The sequence below is a fragment of the Marmota marmota genome, unplaced genomic scaffold, assembly GCF_001458135.2.
Source record: "Marmota marmota marmota unplaced genomic scaffold, marMar, whole genome shotgun sequence".
In the NCBI taxonomy this organism is placed as follows: Eukaryota; Metazoa; Chordata; class Mammalia; order Rodentia; family Sciuridae; genus Marmota; species Marmota marmota.
The window spans coordinates 626,957-647,949 of record NW_026000136.1 but is presented as its reverse complement, the minus strand read 5'-3'; the positions used below and the strand labels follow the sequence as shown (position 1 = coordinate 647,949).

The window sequence follows — 20,993 nt, the reverse complement described above, 5'->3', positions numbered from 1 at the left end:
TATATATATCTCAAAGTAATCAAGTACCTTACTTAATGTTTTAATATGTATAGCTTAATGTTTTTATATATCAGTTGAAATGATTTTTTTTAAATAGAGGAAAAACATTTTATCATATCCCTTCTCTCAATAGATAAAATTTCAACATAAAATTATTCTTCTGGTGCTTTAATTTAATCAGATTTTATATTGGCAAAGAAACATTGCATTTCCAAACCTCTCACTTTACAAACTCTCCACAGAAGGTATCCTCAGGGTAGCTGGTACTGTCTGGCCTCTCATGGAGCAGGCATGGGGTTCTTTAGGTGAAGGTTTTGTTTTATGTATGAAGGCCAGCACAAGGATGTGTGCAGGCCAGGGAGCCAGGAAGGGCCCTCCAGGTGTCAGTACAAAGTTTATAGCTTCAAGCATGGTGGGATATTTCAAGAAGCTTGCCCAAAATCTGATGATGAGCTCTAAAAATGTCAGGATATTAATCTGTGGCATCTTTGGTGAAGAATTAAGGTAGTAAAACAAAATATTGCGGTCCAGCACTTCTCCGTGAGCAAACAAATGTAACAGGAGACAAAGCCAGCCACTCTCTGGCCAGGAGGCTGTGTTCAGAATCCATAGAAGCTCACAAGCAGGGAGAGCAAAAACCAGTAGCTGTTGGACACCATAGCCTGTTTTCACTCAGGGAAACGTCCTACTCTCCAAAGTTTGTAGATGGATACTTTTATTCACTGATGACTTAGGAAACTCCAGCTGGACTTCTGTACTTAAAGGGTAAGTCATAGTCTCAGAAGGGAAGATAAGTTCTGTACTCTTAATTTTTTTCTGACTTCATAATTAACCTTCTATCTTTGAAATCACTCTGTTTCTAGCATCGGGTGGATTTTCTTCAGCTTATGATAAATTCTCAGAATTCCAAAGATGTGGAGTCTCATAAAGGTAAACGAGGTTGCTATCTCATCTACTGTTGGGGAAACTCAGAGGGAAGTGTGTTCTGGAAATGTGCAGGAGATTCTCCAGGAAGAAGAGCATTTATACCAAGTTGCGGAAAGGCCATGCTTGGATATCATATACAGTAGCCTGAGGAACTTTCTAGAGAAACACATCTAGAACCAAGTTCAAATGTTGAAGCTGATATAAACAAGTACCTACTCACATCCAGTGATATAAACTATTTTTCTCTCTCCTTCAAATTTTTCCCCTAATTTACTGTAATACACAAGTACTCCCATTGCAGTTCTAATTCATGGTACCCAGTGCCTTGACAACCATCTGAAAAAATTCCTGAATGTTGAGCAATTAATTCTAGATATGAGGACTGGGCTTATGCATTTTTTAAAAAATATATTTTTATTTTTTAGTTGTAGGTGCACACAATACTTTTATTTTATTTTTATGTGGTGCTGAGGACCAAACCTAGTGCCTCACATGTGCTAAGTGAATGCTCTACCACTGAGCCACAACCCCAGCCCCAGTACACATATTTTTATGTTCACATATACATATCATCCATCTATCTATCTATCTATCTATCTATCCATCCATCCATTCATCCATCTATCCTGTATGTATCTACCCAGTTCTATTCAGCTTTCTATGATGAAGGAAACAATCTATATTTAATTCGTCAATAAAATAATGACTGAACACATGTGCTACTGAGCACTTGACATGTGGCTAGTGCCACTGAGGAACAGAAGTGTATTGACTTTTAATTAATTAAAATTTAAACACCCACATGTGGCTGGTAGCTACGAATGCAAACATCCAAGCTACAAACCTTGACTTTTTGTTGGTGTGGGGGGAGAGGGTTACTAGGAATTGAACTCAGGGGCACTCAACCACTGAGCCACATCCCAGCCCTACTTTGTATTTTATTTAGAGTCAGGGTCTCACTGAGTTGAGTAGCTCCTCACTGTTCTAAGGTTGGCTTTGAATTCATGATTCTTTTGCCTCAGCCTCCCGCAGGGATTACGGGTGTGTGCCACTGCACCTGGCCCACACCTTGACTTTATAGTCCTATTTAATGGGGTTCATACTCACTGGGATAAACGATTTGATAATTAAATATTCCCATGACATCATCATAGAAAATCATTATCAGTAAATATGAACTCTGTAGACCTTTCAAACACTCGTTTTGTGTTTTCTTTTTTATTTTGAATTGCATGTTTGGCACAGAGATCATGTTTTTTTTTTTTTTTTCAGGACCCAGGTATCTAAAAGTCCATATTGATCATACTGTGTATCTTAGATAGAAATGGTGTCTCTTGAAATTACCTATCTTTGCTGGTTCTGAGAATGGCACAGCTAGAAGCTGTGGTGAGCCATTCTAATTAGACCGTGGCCGCCATTAGAAGATGGCGCCGGCTTCCACTGTGGCCTGTGATAAACAACTCCTAATATGGAGAATTGGCACGCAATCCCTTACCACCCTATGAGAAAGCTCCACGTGGCAGCTTTGCATTGGGGCTTGAGATGCTTTATTAAGGCTGGGAGGGGCATCCGGGAGGGAGAAGAAGAACTATCAAGGGCCTGAATAAACTGCTGAAAGAAGATTCCTGAGTTGCGTCTTCCTTGCGGGCAAGGGGTCACAACAAGAAGCCAAGTCTAAGAGTGGTGTAGACCTCAGGAAAACTGGATTAAAATTAGTTTTCCTTTGGCTCCCCTATCAGATAGACATGAGAGTGAAAACCACTCTGAGAATGACCCTGAATTGCTTTTCCATGGTCCTGCCTAGTTATCTGTGGGTTTTAATGGGATTTCTCTTCATCTAAACCCTGATGTTGTGATTTGATGGATTTACCTAAATTGTGTTTCCTCTTCCATTAGCCCTGACTGATCTGGAGCTTGTGGCCCAATCAATTATCTTCATTTTTGCTGGCTATGAGACCACTAGTAGTGCTCTTTCCTTCATTTTGTACGAACTGGCCACCCATCCTGATGCCCAGACCAAATTGCAGCAGGAGATTGATGCGGCTTTGCCCAATAAGGTGAGAAGATGGTACCTGGAGAGGGAGGAGAGAGGCGGAGCCTCAACAAGACTCCCTCCTTTTCACTTCCTAGGAGGCTTTGTCCAAAATATAGTCACTGATTCTTTTCACCAGCTCTATCTGGAAAGGATCTGAAGAGACAAATGAAGGAGAAAACAGTATTTTGGGGAAAATGTTATTCCCAAAACTACAAGGAATTTTTAAGAGTGTAATTTCAATTGTATCCATTACCAGTTATCATGATGACACCTAGGAAGTGTAAGCATGTGTCACTCAAGTGTCCGGACCATTGGCTCTGCTGAGCTCTGGCATGAGCTCCTTCCTGGCTGTCTGCTGAGTGAGCCCAGGCTTGCTGGACAGGATGACTCTGCTCTGCTCCACACATCTTCACACTCTAGTCATGTATTAGAGAGAAGCAGTCAGGGGATGAGTCAGGTTTTCTGGCTCCTGAGCCAAACTCTTTACTGCTGCCTTGTGTCCTCTCCAATGTCACACCAGGCATTAGCCACATGTTGTTCCTGGTGTTCTGACACCTCTGCCTAAACAGGGAGTCTATTGGATATGAAGACACCTGGTCTCTGGGGCTGGCATGGCTGGTTTGGCAGTGAAGTGGGCACAAAGCCTCTTATTCAGAGCTCACAATGAAGCCCTGAAGACTGGTCCAGCAACAGGGGGTGGGGCTGAGAGTGGCTTCCTGTCCTCCTTAGAATGTTCTCTGAAACTGAAATTGTGTGACATGATGCCATCCAATCTTAGATTTTTTTGGTTGTGTTAGGGTGGAAGTTACCAATTTTTCCCAACATTTTTTACATGATGTAGTGTTATCTCTAGGATATATATATATATATATATATATATATATATATATATATATACTCACACACACACATTCAAAGCAGGATTATCCAAGAAAAATGGATGTATAATGGGTTATTTCCACTTTTCTATGTTCTATTTCCTTGAAATAGACCTGTGACTTTTCTAGTGAAATGTTATAGTGACTTTCACATATTTTGCCTGAGTGTAATTGTCATATTCTATTAGTTACTTTTCCTTGCATGAGAAAAAGTAGTACATGATGCTGCTGAGGATATTACACACCGAATTTGGGATTGTCCCATAGGCCTCTTATGTTCATAACTACTCTGCACTTTTCAATGGGCCATGGACATGGTTGTCAAATGGACATGATTGTTATTACAATGCTTAGTCAATTGTAAGCACTACTCTCTTTCTCCATTCTGTTATTCTTGGGACCTCCTAACATTTTAATAAAACTATGTAGATTGTGTTTAAAGTTAGTTCTAAACATGAATTTCCAAAAATCTCTTTTTTTCTCTTCAGGCACCTGCTACCTATGATACCATGTTACAGATGGAGTACCTGGACATGGTGGTGAATGAAACTCTCAGGTTGTACCCAATTGCTGGCAGACTTGAGAGGGTCTGTAAGAAAGATGTTGAAATCAATGGAGTGCCCATTAGGAAGGGAACAGTGGTGATGATGCCAAGCTATGTTATTCATCGAGACCCACAGTACTGGCCAGAGCCTGAGGAGTTCCATCCTGAAAGGTACAGGGCCTCTGGGAAAGGGAACTGCCCTGGGCTAGGGTTGTCCAAGTATGTCCTTGTATTTCTTATCATAGATGACATACAGGTAGCTATGTAATCATTTTTATATATGTCTTTGTATTTTAAGCAGTTTTCCTATTATAAATATAACATTTTCTTGTAAAATGCTATGAATTTGTGACAAGGAACAAAATAAATGCTATGTCCATTCACTATCCTAAATTCTTTTTTTTTTGATTTTTAATTGATTTTAAAAAAATAAATGACAACAGAATGCATTACAATTCTTATTACACATATATAACACAATGTCTCATATCTCTGTTTGTATATAAAGTATGTTGACACCAATTCGTGTCTTCATACATGAACTTTGGATAATGATGTCTATCACATTCCACCATCCTTGCTAACCCCCTGCCCTCTTCCTTTCCCTTCCACCCCTCTGCCCTATCTAGAGTTCGTTTATTCCTCCCATGCTCCCCCTCCCTATCCCACTATGTGTCAGCCTCCTTATATCAGAGAAAACATGCAGCATTTGTTTTTTTGGAATTGGCGAACTTGACTTAGCATTATCTTCTCCAACACCATCCATTTACCTGTAAATGCCATGATTATATTCTCTTTTAATGCTGAGTAAAATTCCATTGTGTATATATGCCACATTTTTTAAATCCATTCATCTACTGAAGGGCATCTAGGTTGGCTCCACAGTTTATCTATTGTGAATTGTGCTGCTATAAACATTGATGTGGCTGTGTCCCTGTAGCATGCTGTTTTAAAGTCTTTTGGGTATAAACCGAGGAGAGGGATAGCTGGGTCAAATGGTGGTTCCATTCCCAGATTTCCGAAGAATCTCCATACTGCTTTCCATATTGGCTGCACCAATTTACAGTCCCACCAGTAATGTATGAGTGTACTTTTTCCCCTACATCCTTGCCAACACTTATTGTTGTTTTCATAATATCTGCCATTCTGAACTGAAGTGAGATGATATCTTAGAGTAGTTTTGATGTTCATTTCTCTAATTGCTAGAGACAATGAGCAGTTTTTCATATATTTGTTGATTGATTGTATATCCTCTGCTGAGAAGTGTCTGTTCAGATTCTTGGCCCATTTATTGATTGGGTTATTTGTTTTTTTGGTGCTTTGCTTTTGAGTTCTTTATATACCCTAGAGATTGGTGTTCTATCGAATGTGTGAGGGGTAAAAATTTACTCCCGAGCTGTAGCCTCTTTATTCACCTCACAAATTGTTTCTTTTGCTGAGAAGAAACTTTTTAGTTTGTTAAATTCTTTAAATAATTATTAATTAATAATATGATCATGTTATCATAAACATATTCCTATGCATATATAGATATTTTTGCAAAACTAGATTGTATCATATTTTATTTGATTTTTGATAGCACTTGATAGTATGTATTCAACCTCTGCATGTATGATTTTTTTGGAGGTACCAGGAATTGAACTCGGGGCGGATGACCACTGAGCCACATCCGTAGCCCTATTTTGTATTTTATTAGAGACAGGGTCTCACTGAGTTGCTTAGTGCCTCGCTAAATTGCTAAAGTTGGCTTTGAACTTGGGATCCTACTGTCTCTGCATCCCAAGTTGCTGGGATTACAGGAGTGTGCCACTGTGCTCAGTCTGTATGTACGGTTTTTGGATCTATACTTTCAACTAACTAAATAAACTTTTTTTCTTGTCAGTTTCCCCTAAACAGTCTAATACAATAAGCATTTATATAGTATTTACATATTATTAGTTATTATAAGCAATCCAGAGGTGATTTAAAATATATTTCAGGATGTGCATAAGTTATACAAGTATTTCCCCATTATTTTTATAAGAGATTTGATCACCCAGGATTTTGTTTATTCTGATGCTAAAACTAAATCTCCTCAGATATGACACAATGACTCTGTGTGTATGCATATGTGTGTGTGTGTGTGTGTGTGTGTGTATGTGTCTGTGTGTCTGTGTTTTCAAATTTTATAGCATGTGCCATAACCTACATAACCACTATCTCATTTCATTTTATGTGTTTATTGTTATACTGCTTATATTTTATGAGTGTTTTGTTTTATTTTCTGTCTCAATTTACCATGATTTCCTTTGAAACAGCATTTATCTCAAGAAGATTGAAAGATCCTATAGGCTAAGGGGGAGAAAGGTGGAAAAACTCCTATAGGCTAAGGGGGAGAAAGGTGGAAAAACTCCATAGCTTAACAATTCTCATAGCAAAACCACAGCTGGATTTCAATGTCCAGCCCAGAAATCATCTTTTACATCATTGCTTGGGGGTGTCTAAGGCACAAACTGAAACAAGTAACTGCTGTGGTTTTAATGTTTTGTTGACTTGTCATCTATTGTGGAACCAGGTTCAGTAAGAAAAACAAGGACAGCATTGATCCGTACATATACATGCCCTTTGGAAATGGCCCCCGAAACTGCATTGGCATGAGGTTTACTCTCATGAACATGAAAGTTGCTCTTGTCAAAGTAATGCAGAACTTCTCCTTCCAAACTTGTAAGGAAACACAGGTCAGTAAATTTTCATATAAATAATGTTTATTTGAATATGTTTTCCCAAACTGAGGGGCCTAGTCACAGAAAAATATATGCTCATTCATCATTTAATTCTTAGATCTATAGTCCAGTGAGTCTCTTTTGTACCATCTTTGAGATTTTAGAGTTCTTCACCATGGGGGGCTCTAAGTCCATGACTTTGTGAAGAACAAAGTGTAAAAAACATATGGACTCAATGCAGATTAGTGTGAAATGTGTATGTGTGGACTGTGAACTTGAGCACAGTATAAATTCAGCTTTAAGTCTCCTGGAGAGACCCTGTGCACAGTCATGAGTTGTGGTGACCACAGGGTTCTGATGTTTGAGAGAAGATCTCCTCACCAGAACTTACAGAACCTCCCTGTCTCAGGCCTTGTACAGGATAAATGTTTATGAAATAATTTTTCAGATAAATGAATAATTTTACTATCCAATCATGACACACCTTAGAGAATAAGTAGGACGAATTCAAAGTGCATGATACTAAAAGTAGTTTTATGTTTGTGGAACATCACTGGGCATAATGAATCTTCTCTACTTTGCTGCTTTGGTTCCTGGTGTTTCATTCATTGCTTCTCCATGTGCTTGTCTATATGTTACAGATTCCCCCGAAATTAAGAGATCTAGGACTTCTTCAACCTGAAAAGTCCATTATTCTGAAGGCTGTGTGCAGAGATGGGACAATAAGTGGAGCCTGAACTTCCCTAAGAATTTGTGCATTGTTGTCCTTAGAGCCTGGGACCCAGAACATCAGAGAACAAAAATTTATTTTGTGAAGAAAACTCAAAATGAAGATAGACTCTATATTCCTTAATTGATGAATGATAAGAGATGCTGGAGACCTTTGCTGAGCTTGCTCAGGGTCTGTGCAGAGTATTATCTATTTTCTGATGGAAAGGAGGTGACCACCTCAGTGCCAGACACGAAGACTCACCCTTTCTGGGTCTAATGGGCTCTCTCCTCTCACTGCCAGTTAGTCCTGGCAGCTCCTCCTGAGCTCTGATTAGAGAATCAACAATTATCACCAAATTTGTCAACAATTTTTAATGGAATGAGGGTGGTTGTGGTGGCTTTTGTAGTGACATTGATATATGATGTGTTCTTTGAAATATGCTGTGATAAGTTTTATAATGAGAAAGTAAATAAACATATCCTTATAAAATTTATCTGAAGCCTTTATGTCCATATAAGGGGATATAGAGTACTGAATCAGTGAAAGTCAAAACTAAATCTTTTGATCATCACAATCAGTGAATACATGGAAATTTTTCAGAAATTCAAATTAAATTGTAAGATATAGTTAACCCACTATTAATTTTCCCATTGCTAGAAAAGTATATTCATAATGTCCTTGTGCAATTTTTGAAGCATATAATTTGTAATGCTTTACTGAGATAGTTATTACTATACTTCTAGTTTATATTTAATACTCCTATCCCACTGGAAAGCAAGAAACATTTGTAGTCCATCTTCAACTCCCAACTTGATAACAAGCACAATGAGCATTGAATTAGAAAGTGGTTGATAGACAATTGTTTTACAGCAGTGCTCCTCAGATTCAACTGGTATCAGGAGCTACACAGGATTTTTCCATCTTATTCCTGTCCCTTCTCTTTCTTCCCTTTACTTCCCCTTCCCTTCTTGAATAATTCACTCCTAATGCCATTATATGTGGTCCAGAAATGTGAGGGCACACTTTGTGGTGGAGGAGGGAATAATGGTGGCTTCAAGTCAGATATGAGATACAATTGGGAAGGTGTCCTCATAAGGGACAGCCTGTCCTGGATATGGAAGTCCAAGCAACCTGAGATGGGCTCCAAGCAAAGGGATGGCCTATAATACACACTTGTTGACTAAATAGGGTAAAGAACACACAGGTGAGCTAAGGAGGGCTTGAGGGGTTAGAATTAGATAAATGGAAGTTAGGTGTAAGAAGAGAGATTGTTTAAATAAGTAAATTAATCAAGGATAATGAAATCCAGCTTTCATAGGAAATGCTGGAGAAGGGACTCACTGGTTTAGGAAAGAAAATTCGGATGAGACCTGTGAAGTAGAACTGGATGGAATGTATCACTGTGAATCCATGTTCTTCCCGACAGGAAAATAGAGAAACAAATGGATATGGGGTGTGCATGTGTTTGTGTAGGTTTGAATGTAGAAATTTAAATTCCCTACTTGCCTGCACTGATGGGACTGGGTAATAGTAACATTTTCATAGCAAGGAGCAGCCTTGGTGACCATATGCTGGAACAAAATACCATATTTCTCTATAGGAAGCAGGGCTGGTTAGAGAAAAGGCTGATTTTATGGTAAGGGCTTGGCAAGTCCAAAGTAAGGCTGGAACATCTTTTTATACAGAATGCAAGAAAACATTCAGAAAAACTAGGGACATATTGAAAACACAATGAAGCCAGCCTGAGGGGCTGCCACTGACCAAAGAGGGACCATTTGGTTCACATCATAAATAATTATATGAAAATATTATCATCCATGGAAATAAAAAGTAAGACATTAGTACAAACAGGTATATAAATAAATAGCTAAAGTTGATAAATATATTTACACAGTTTTTTTGAACATGGGTCAGAATACAATTTAATTGCAAAGGATAAAGTGTAACATTACAGTAGAGAGACCTGGAAGACACATCCTGAATCAAGGAACCAGAGAGAACAACCTTGGAAATGAATTAAATCAATCATGGTATACCTGATAGTGTTGGGAGTGGTGAATGAATTATGATTTCTGTCCCGTTCCATGAATAAACACTCAGGATCACTTCAGGTGAATTGGGCTGGCACAAAATAATCACACAGAGACAGAGAAGTCCCTTTTTCTTTGGGTCCTGTGATGGCTCCTCTGACCTTATGGGTCTATGGAAAGAGAGAGAAGAGCATGTGCTGAACCCTCTTATTGGGGAGAAGCCATTCAAATGAGGCAAGGGGTAGGATTACAAAGGAACAGGTGAGTGTAGCTCAACCCCTCTGAGTGCCACCTACTCCCAGGGCCATGCCTTGTTATCTGAGCAAGGGAAAAAGCCCTAGCCACAAGTCATGGCACTACTGCACCAGACTACAGTGATCTTTCAGATCCCCTTGGTGCATCAAGACTTAAAGCTGCATGCATTTGGAGTGGCTTTCCACAGATTTCTTTGAACAATACCAAGGCAGACGCGATGCCCTTCTGTGAACTTTCCATGGAATCAGGATTGAGACTGCTCTGTTGCTGGTGACACCCTGTTCAAAGCAGGTTCTGTGCCTTACAGAATTTATTGGTTCAAATAGTCCTGAGTTTAAGTGCCAGTGGCCCAGAGATGAAAGAGATATGGGAGAACTTAATATCCTTGAGATACCCACTACCTAGAGGTAGAGAAGGTATGGGTGCAAGCCGATAAGCTTTTAATAGGGCTATTCCTGCTCACAGCCTTGTTTTTGCTTATCTTGAAGGAGCTTCTCACATTAAATCCTTTTTGATATTTAAACCTATATAATAAATGTGCAGAGCCTGCTCTGATGTGAGTCAAAGCCCATCAGAGTTTGGTTTTCCAACCAAACCCTGCTTTCTTATACTTCTATATCTATGTGTCTTTATTTCTAATCCTCTCACCTTCTGAAGTTCTGGGAACTGATAAAACATGCTGGACCATAACATGATGAAACAGAGAAGGAAGGACACAGTGTTGACTCTGTCTTCAGGAGGGAGCTCTGATCAAAACCATAAAGAAACATCAGAGAAACCCAATCTAGAAATATTTCATTCCTAGCAGGTTACTGTTTCTAGTCTGGCTGGTGGAACTCATGAGAACCAATGAATTGTAATGCAGAGTTGAGCTCATATTAAGCATTGAAAAGTGACCTGGACCCAAAGAGGCTAAGGAGACAACAAAACTCAGCACTTGGGCTGGATCCTTCTTCCGTAAAGAACATGGTTGTGACAACTTGAGAAATGCAGTGGAGGCCTCTGGACTACATGGAAGCAATGTGTCATGGGATCCAGTGCCTTCCTCTATTTAAAGGCTCTTACAAAGGTCATGACTTTGAACAATCCACTCAGTAACTTAGCAACATAATGCATTATGATGTTCACACTGCAGTAATGTAGGAGAGTGTTCCCATTGTGAAGGAATACAATGGGTTTTAAATATGAGGTTGACAATTTACTTCCATTTAATTCAGAAAAATACAATGGGTTTTAAATATGAGGTTGACAATTTACTTCCATTTAATTCAGAAATTTGGACAAATTTCTCTTTTAGTTTCCCATGGTTTTGTGGGAAAAGGCACATACCACTTTCTGATTGACACAGCTTTATCCTTTCTTTCACCTATTCTAGCTGGTGTTGTTCATTTAATTCAATATAAGGAGGCAGTACCACACAGACAATGAGGATGTTGGCTCTCAGGCTGGGACTCCTGAGCCTTGAATCCCACTGGGAGCTCTGGGCCAGGATTGTAATGCAGAGTTGAGCTCATGTTAAGCAGAGATGCCAGTCATTTAGACCCCTTCAGTCTGTTGTAGACTGGCTCACAGAGGAGACAAAATCCACAGTGAAATGACTTAGATTTGTACAAGGGTAATTCTCAAGAATGTGTGGAATCTGTGAGCTATTGGCAGGCAATCTTCAGGGTGACTGTGGGGTGGTTCACGGCTAAGTCCTTTCTTCACTCCAGACCCCTACCAGCTTCATGCCTTGAAAAATTCACTCAGTACCTTTGTGTCCTAGTGCAGAGTCCCTCAGATTCCCTAACAGCAGCACAGGGAGATAATGCCGGCCTCTATCTCATATGGCAACAAAATAAGGTGATGGATGTGAAGTGTCAGGACACAGACCACAGAGCACAGAGGGAGTGTTTAATCAGTGTCAACTGCTATTTTAGATCATTCATAGTCTTCAGTCTTCAGGAGAACGATATCTTTCAATGCTTAGATGCCACCTTTATCAAATCCAGCATCACCTAATATTTTAGAAAATAAAATTGCTGACACCCTTCACTGAGTTTTCCATTTGAAATCTTTGATATCAAAGCTGATATCAGTCAATAATTTTCCCAAGGATCAATCAATATGAACATCCATACTCTAGGAGTTCCTCTGTGATAACAACTTAGTGGGAACCATCTTGGGAATATGGGCTTCAGTATTTAGTGGGAAAATTTCCTTCAGATTCAACATGAGCATTCTCCTGTCCTAAGAATCTGTTTTTTTCTGGTCCCAGAATCAGGGCAAGTCCTTCCTGTCATGGCCAGGCTGTGTGGTGTCCAGAATAAATGGAAACCTGGGGTGAGACAGGTTGAATCCTTCAGGGTTCAAAGATCCATACATAGGACCAAGGAAGAGTCCAGTCAATGGTTAACCCAAGGGATGCTCTTCCTGTCTTGTGGCAGATGGGATGAGACCTTTACAAAGTTCTTTCTAGGTGATTGCTGATGGGCCCAGAAGGGCTTGAGTTGATCTTTCATAATGTATATTCACTTTTTTGACCAAGAGTTATACTCTTCATAAAATTTTGTTTGAATATGTAAAAACTACTCCAAAGTGTTCAGCTGCATGTTTTTATGTGGTTACACATCTACATTTGTTATTTATGTATCCATGTACTGATTTATGTAGCTCTTTCTGTGTGTCATCTATTTCCATCTCTCCATCTACCAGTTCATTTATTTATGACTTGTGTATCATCTATCTAACTTTCTGTCTTTCCAACCAAGGCATATGAACAGAGCTGTTGGGGTGGCCCTAGACCCAGCCCTTCTGCAACCATTGGAGAGACTCCACTGAGTCTTTCCCAGGTGAGCCCAATCAACTCAAAGAATCCTGAGCAAATTAAAGAATCTTCATTGGCTGCTCTTTTGAGAGTGGCTTCTTATGACACAATAGATCATTGGGGCTTCTGTAGAGTGAGATGTATAATGCAGACAGCAGATGAGAAGTTGGGGGAATTGGAAGAAGAAACGATACCCTAGTTGTGAATGACTGGAGCAGCTGAGGGGCTAAGGGTCCACTCAGAGGAAGGAGTGCTGATGTGTATGCAGGGGTGTTCTTTGACATCACAGTGTTCAGGACATGGATGTAGAAGGGACCATGCACCAACATTATGGAGACCCTACTATGTGCTAGTTCTACTTGACATCAAGTCTCCTATTCTTCAGTATGACCTTTGTTCAGCAGTATTGTGGTTAGAGGATTGGTAACTACTTTTCAAGAGTCTCCACAATGCTCATTTTCTCCTGGTATTCACAGCATTGTGAGTCCCTTCCTATGTGAAACCCCCAGGATAGGGAAGGACTCCTGAGACTGAGTTGTAAATCACAATAAGGTTTCCACTTTCCACCTCTTGGAGCATTTGCTCTGGTGGAAGCCAGCTGCAATGTTCTGAAGACACTGAAATAGCTACCTGGCAAGGAACTGAGACCTCCTGCCAAACATCAGTCCTGACTTGCCAGGCATGTGCATGACGTACCTTTGAAGTAGATAATTTGGTCTAATTTTTACACGAGGGCTGCTCCTAGCCATCTTGGATTCAGCCTCATGTAAATCTCCCAGCCAAAACCACCAAGCAAAGCAACTTCGGAATTGTGTTAGACCAGGATGCAAAGAAAAGACCACTGACTCCAATAAAATCAAATTAAAGCAAGCTTATTATTTCAACTGGCTGGGCTGCCTCTCCCAACAAAAACAGCAGGACCAAAATAGCCCTGTAGGTTTCTTGCAGCCCAGCTGTATAGCCCAGAAAGTTACACAAAGGGGGGTTACAGATATCAAAACAAAGGCTAGTTTATATTTTTGCTGGGCCCGACATCAGAAGTTATGAAGGTCATTAGAGTCTCAGAGTGGGTTGTTATCTGGCCAGCAAAGGCCAAGGTTTATGAGGCGCCTCTAAAGTTTCAGAGAGGGTTGTTATCTGGTTAGAGAGAACCAGGCATGGGTGAGTTCAAGGCACAGGCAGGCATTCCAAGCAAGTTCAGAATTTGCAGTAATTTATAGTAAAGCCAAAATTATCTTTTCATGGATTTTGGCGAGATGACTGCCAATTTTAAGAGGGAATCAGGCTGGGTCTATCAATTGCTACCCACAAAATCTAAGATAATATAGTTATTGTTTGAACCCCTATATTGTAGGATAATTTGTAAAAGACATCAGATAATTAATACAGAGACAGAGGAGCTGAGAAAATAATTTTTGAGGTCTATAATAAAAAAAAAATCTGAGGCCGTCCAGGGCCATGACATTCAGCTAGATTTGCAGGATAAGAGAAACTTGGTGTTAGTGGTGGGGTGATGGTGGCATTTACACATATATATGTAGGCCCAAGAAAAATTGAAGTAAATGTGCTAAAAAGGAAATAAAGACTTCATTCAAGTTTTTGGTAATAATGGAGAGTGCAAAAGGAAGCCATCCATGAAATGTATGTGGACTAGATCAGTATTGAAGCCACTGAGTAGGAAGATCTGGTATCTGGGAACTCATAGGGGCACTCCTGCTGGTGACATGACCCAATACTTTGTGAACTCCCACCCACCTCTGCCAAAAGGCCCTGCACAATACCAGAGATTGGTGGGACACATTAAGAACTGAACAGCCTGCCTACCCCCACCTCTATCCTGTTTTTCCTGAAGAAGCAAGCACTGAGACAAGACTCCTCCCAAACTAAAACCTTACATCTACCAATCCCCTTTGATCTGTACTGCTATAAATAAAGTAATCGCAGGCTCCATCTTTGTTAGAAGCTGTACCCATCTGGTCAGCTTGGCCCGTCACTGACCCTGCTTGAAACTATATTTCTGTGTCCTGTAGTACTACTTTCTTAGTTTTTTTTTCTCAGTGAGCCCATCTCTCCAGAGGGGAACCTGTTCCCTCACCCATGTGTGAGAATTTGTGCCCAAACATGGGAACCTTTGCAAGGAAATGAAAAGAGAAATGTTATCAGGGGGGTGGTTGGGCACTCTCTTGCAGGAAGCATGCATGTGACTAGCTTATTGAGAGAAAGAGGAGAGAGGAAGTTTCTTTGTAGCATGACATCAAGCATGGAGAACTCATACTCTACAGAGAGAGAAATTTACTTTGCTATTCTCAAGACTATCATGAAGCAAAAGAGAAAGTCTACAGAAAGAGTTCAACTTGCTCAGTCCCTAAAGGTGATTAGGGAAGTTTGTCCATGGTTTTGTGAGGAGGAATCACTTGATTTGCATACTTGGGAAAAACTTGGCAAGGAGCTGCATGCTGGCTATATTTCACCTAACATGCCTAGGAGTACAATTGAGAATGTAGAAAACATTTGGACTGTAATAGAGACTTGTCATATTTGGGTGAAGATATTGGACAATGATCCTCTGGAGATTTAATCACAGGCCTTAGAAATGTGGTTAAAATTTTAGACCTACTAGACAGATCTGCCCACCTTCCAGGACTTTTTTGCTTGCAGGGAATGTAACATGGGAAAATCAGGGATAGGACCTAAGGGCAGAGCCAAAGCAGGCTCCATTCCTAGGGCACAGAAAGCAGGATAAGGAGCTAGAGGCAAATGCTCTATTAGATAAAGAGATACAGGAGGATAGGGAGGGATTGCTTTGCAAGACCCTGAGGAAGACCCTGAGAAGAATGATTTAGCAGGAGACCTCCATAATTTGCAAACTACCCTGTCCATGAGGGAATACTCAGACTCATAGTCCCAAATATGGTGGCCACAAAAATTTTCCACTCCAGCAGGGTTTCAAAGCCAGAGCTGCCCAAGGGACTGGTGAAGATATATTAAATTACTAAATTTTAAGCAGTTAGATCCACAAAATCAAGATGAAAATGTATGAATTCATGTGGATATTTCTTTTAAAACATTAAAAGAATTAAAATTCGCCTTCTCCATGTATGGCCCAAACACACCTTTTGTTCAAAGCTTGATAGAATCAGTGTGCATTGAGGCCCTACCGCCTTATAACTGGATTACCCTTGCCAAGACTTGTCTTTGGGAGGTGAATATTTGTTGTGAATGGAGTTTTGCTCTGAGCAGGCAGAAACTAAGAGAAGGCATGGAGTACAAATTACGTTAGAGATGTTGACTGGGATGGGACAATTTGCTGATTTGGAACAACATTAAATTGTGATTTACAAACTTATACTCAGTGTGTATGCAAGAAGGGCATAAAGAGAATTATCTACTAAGTGAGAGAAGACTCTAGATTTCAGTTAGATCAGGCAAGGGCCTAGGAAAATTTCTCAGATTGTGTAGCACATTTATACCAGGCTGTGAACTGTATGATTGGAGACCCAAATGACTCTGAGATATTAGTTAAACAGCTAGCTTTTGAAAATGCTAATAAAGTTTGCCAAGACGTAATTCGGCCCCACTGCAAAAAGGGAATGATATCAGATTACATACATCTTTGTTCATATGTGGGACCTGCACAATACAGGGTGTAGCTGTGACAACTGCATTAAAAGTCTTACAACCTCTATTAAGGGAGACCAATTCTAAGAGGCAATGCTTTAATTGTGGCAAGAAGGGGCACATGGCTAGGGATTGCAAATGGTTGCAAGGACAAAGAAATGTACCAGGTCTTTGTTCATGTTGTCAGAAAGGTAACCACTGGGTACCGGAATGCCATGTCCAGAATATCATAAAGGGAACACTTCTGTTTATGCAGCAGGGAAATTGGAGGCGGGCTCAGCTCCAGCCCTGCCAAATAGTGGGGACATCACAATTTGCTCTGGAGAAGCTATTGGCTCTGGGTCAACCATCACTCACTCCCTATTCACAGGCTCAGTCTCGTGATACATCTGGGACATTTTTTTTTGCTCAGGAACAGGGAGCTTGGAGCCCCATTTTTCCTTAGAAGTCATTCTGAATCTGGAGATGGGTCCACAAATGGTCCCTATGGGAATTTATAGTCCTTTATCACCAGATGCAATAGGTTTAATATTAGGTAGAGGCATTTTAACTCAAAAAAGAATTCGGGTTTTACCAAGTGTTCTTGATGTAAATTTTAGTGGGGAAATTAAATTTGTTGTTCAAACAAATTCCATCATTCAGCTTTCTACAAAGGATACCATACTGCAAATTGTTTTCTTGCCTTGTCTTTCCACAGGGAAAGATTTAGAAGAGGGATGCTGCGAAGTTCAGACTTTTGGGTCCTCAAATAGAGTAAGTTGGGCTCAATTAGTTCATCAAGAGTCCCCTCTATTGGATCTTAAAATTAATTGCAAAACTTTCAAGGGAATTATAGATTCTGGCAGAGAAGCCTTTGTAATCTCCAGTAAATTCTGGCCCCAGGATTGGGCTTTATACATATCACCTGCCCACTTAGAAGGCATTGGAGAGATCTCTCAGCCTGCTCAAAGTGCTTAATACCTCCAATGGAAGATGGCAATATGGGACTTTTTAAACCTTACATCCTTGATACTTTACCTGTAAATTTATGGGGGTGAGATATTTTGAGCAGCCTAGGAGTTTTGTTAACAGCCCCTAATTCTATGGTGTCATCTCAGCTGCTTAGTCAAGGATCTATTTCCACTAAAGTACTAAAAGAAATCAACAGAAAAGACCTATGCCCTAATCTTCTCAACAAAGACAAATTAAATTATTTAATTCACCTAATCAAAAAATTTAATGGGGGCATTGGTCTGTTCCTGGCCCCAGAAAACAGCAGAAAAAATTAATTGGCTATCTGATGATTTGTCTAGGTTAACAAATGGCTGTGTCTAGGGGAAAAGCTCCAAGTAGCTCATAATATAGTTCAAAAACAGCTTCAAGCTGGTCATACTGATCCTATGTTTAGCCCTTGGAATACTCTAATTATTTTTGGTAAAGAAAAAAATCTGGCAAATGGAGATTGTTATAATATTTCAGATCCATTAATTGAACTATGGAACCAATGGGAGCTTTACAGTCTGGACTTCCTTCTCCTACAGCTATCCCTTTTCATTATTAATTAATAGTAATAGATTTGAAAGATTGTTTTTTCATCATATCATTATATCCAGATTGGCTTTTGGCATCCCAGCTGTAAATTTCAAAGAAACAGTTAAGAGTTTTTGATGGAATTTTACCTCAAGGTATGACCAAAAGCCCCACATTATGTCAGAATTTTGTAGCACAGGCTGTGGCTCCAATATGAGAACAATTCCCTGATGCATATGTAATCCATTTTATGGATGATATTCTTTTGGCTCATTCTAGTTCAAATATGCTTTTAATTTTTTTTTTTGCTTAATTATAAACCTCACTGCAATGGGTTTATGCATAGCACCTGAGGAGGTGCAAAAGGCTTCTCCTTTTCAGCAGTTAGGCAATTTAATCAAAGGACGCATGATTCATCCACAAAATATACAAATCAGAGTTGATGGTTTGCATACTCTTAATAATTTTCAAAAATTACTGGGTGATATTAGCTGACTGCAGCCAAGTTTAAAAATTAACCACTGCAGATTTGAGTTCTTTATTTCAAATTTTACAGGGAGATACTTCTCCAACTTCTTCTCGACAACATATAGCAGAAGCAAGGACTGCCTTGACTGCCCAGCTTACTAGAATTAATCCACCTGAACCTATGTATTTATTAACATTTCCCACTATTCATACTCCTACAGGAGAAATTTGGCATTCATTGTGAGTTATTGAATGGCTTCATCTAGCTCACTCTCCTCAAAAGTTGTTGAATCTGGGCTGGGGTTGTGGCTCAGGGGTAGAGCACTTTCCTGGCATGTGTGTAGCTCTGAGTTTGATCCTCAGCACCACATATAAATAAATAAATAAATAAATAAAATAAAAGATCCATTGGCAACTAAAAAATATTAAAAAAGAAAGTCATTGAATCCATTCCATGATTTTATTGCCCAGTTAGTTATTAAAGGTAGCACAGAATTCGTTCATTTGGTTGGATCAGAGCCTTCTATTATTGTAAGTCATTTTCCTACATAACAGTTTAATTGGCTGTGGCAATCTTCCAATACTTGGCAAATAGTTTTTGCTAATTTTCCTGGTCAAAGAGAAAGTCACTATTCTCATGATAAGGTTATTCAATTTGTTCTTGAAACTTCATTTATTTTCCCCCAAATCGTCTGTTCTCAACCAAGTCATAATAATAACAGTGCTAACTCTTGGCTCAAGTTCCAGAAAAACAGGCTTCTATAGCCATGCTCATACTGAAATAATACAGACATCATATACTTCTGCACAATGAGCAGAACTTCACACTCTCCTTTGTGCTTCACTTTATTTCTCTTGAACCTTGGCTCTAGGTCCAGGTTTGATGGCACATATAGGTACCCAAATAGGATGGAATGCACCTTCTGGGAAAACACAAGCACAATCTATATCCCACATTATCACTGGATCTGGTTCTTTACACTGGCCTGTTTGTAAATCTTTCCACCAAACTAGGCCCAATGGATGGGTTGCAGTTGCATTCATAAACAAATTAATGCCTATAGTGATAGTGCATATATTGTTGGAGTTGCTAAACATATTGAAACAGCTAGTATTGGAAATATGCCATCAAAAGAATTATTTAGTTTGTTTCATACTTTACAAAAGACAACTCAAATGCATCAATATCCTTGTTTCATTGGTCATATGAGAGCACATTTGAATATTCCAGGTCTTTTAGCATCAGGTAATGATAAGATCCCTCAGTTTGGCAAAAATGGTTATGATCATGCTATTTTCAATACTTATTTTTTATTATCTTTGCCACTACCCATGTAAAAGAAAATACTCAACATGTCATTTCTTATTGCCTAGCTGCTTTTGCAGTATTATGCTGTACTTTATAGATTTAGACTGATGAATTTCCAGCTTATACTAATTGTTCAATAGTTTTGCCACCAATTTTGTATTGATCATAAAACAGGCATTCCTTATAATCTTCAGGGTCAAGCCATTGTGGAGCAAACTCACTTATCTATTAAGCAACAATCACCTAAACGAAAAGGGGAAAATAAGATACCCCAAATAAACTTAATCATGCTTTGTTTGTTCTAAAATTTAAAAATTGTAACTCTGAATGTTGCACTGCTGCCAAGAGACACATGTCTTCCACTGCAACACATCCATTGGGCCTAGTTTGGTGGAAAGGTTTACAAATAGGCCTTTGGAAAAGACCCGATCCAGTGATATTGTGGGGTATAGGTCATACTTGTGTTTTCCCAGAAGGTGCATTTCATCCTATTTGGGTACCTAAATGTGCCATCAAACATGGACCTAGAGCCAAGGTTCAAACAACTAAATCAATCTAAAGTTGTCAGCCCTTACCCCCAGCAAGAACAGGAAGGTAGTGTGGAGGAAAAGAATGAAGAATGCCCTGCAGGACCAAATGTCTGAACTGCCATCATAGAAACAATTGAAGAATCTGACACAACAGGCAAAGGAGATGGTTCAACAACAGGAGAAATTAAGTCTCCAACCACAATGTTTATAGCCATGATAGTTCTATTGAGCTGTCAGATAAGTGGGGTCCAAGGAGAAACTTATTAGACTTATTTCCCAGATCCACCTTTAGTAAACCCAGTGATGTGGACTGGAGAATACATCCCAATATTTACTAAAGATACTCATATGATGGGAGGTTTTGCAGATACTCACAGTACACCCATCCATGTGACAGAATTTAATTATACTGGTTTCAGTGGACAACTATCTATATGTTGGTCTCATGATAAACATGCTTGTTGTTTAAAGGTATCGTTAAAGGAAAAGACAACATATGGCAGACCCAGACCAGCTAATCATACTGGCCCCTGGGACTTAAGATTTTATGTTTAGACAGGTATTAAAATGGGACTTTCTCATAACATGACAGTCATTTCCACAGAACATCCACCAATACCTTATTTCCCTAATCATTCTGAATAGAATTTTGCACATTTCCTTAATGGAT

The 20,993-nt window shown here is 39.5% G+C and overlaps 1 protein-coding gene and 1 long non-coding RNA gene across 3 annotated transcripts in view; one reads left to right on the top strand and one right to left on the bottom strand.

Annotated features, from left to right (window-relative positions):
• LOC107155932 (cytochrome P450 3A9-like) overlaps positions 1 to 8,291 on the top strand; it is a 16,234-nt gene extending 7,943 nt beyond the window's left edge. Inside the window, exons 3-7 of one of the 2 annotated variants that reach the window (XM_048785193.1) lie at positions 864 to 930; positions 2,824 to 2,984; positions 4,329 to 4,555; positions 6,939 to 7,101; positions 7,677 to 8,291. In XM_048785193.1, the coding sequence (XP_048641150.1) occupies positions 864 to 930; positions 2,824 to 2,984; positions 4,329 to 4,555; positions 6,939 to 7,101; positions 7,677 to 7,823 (765 nt within the window). In that variant the 3' untranslated portion in view covers positions 7,824 to 8,291. The remainder of the gene's footprint in view (positions 1 to 863; positions 931 to 2,823; positions 2,985 to 4,328; positions 4,556 to 6,938; positions 7,102 to 7,676) is intronic. The other variant, XM_015501938.2, reaches the window with a different exon arrangement.
• LOC125611171 lies at positions 7,271 to 15,537 on the bottom strand. The gene is made up of 4 exons (XR_007341298.1): positions 15,524 to 15,537; positions 10,799 to 10,808; positions 10,341 to 10,342; positions 7,271 to 7,490 (listed from the first exon to the last, which is right to left on the bottom strand). It is a non-coding gene; the product is annotated as an uncharacterized LOC125611171 (long non-coding RNA).
• Positions 15,538 to 20,993: the final 5,456 nt, after the last annotated feature.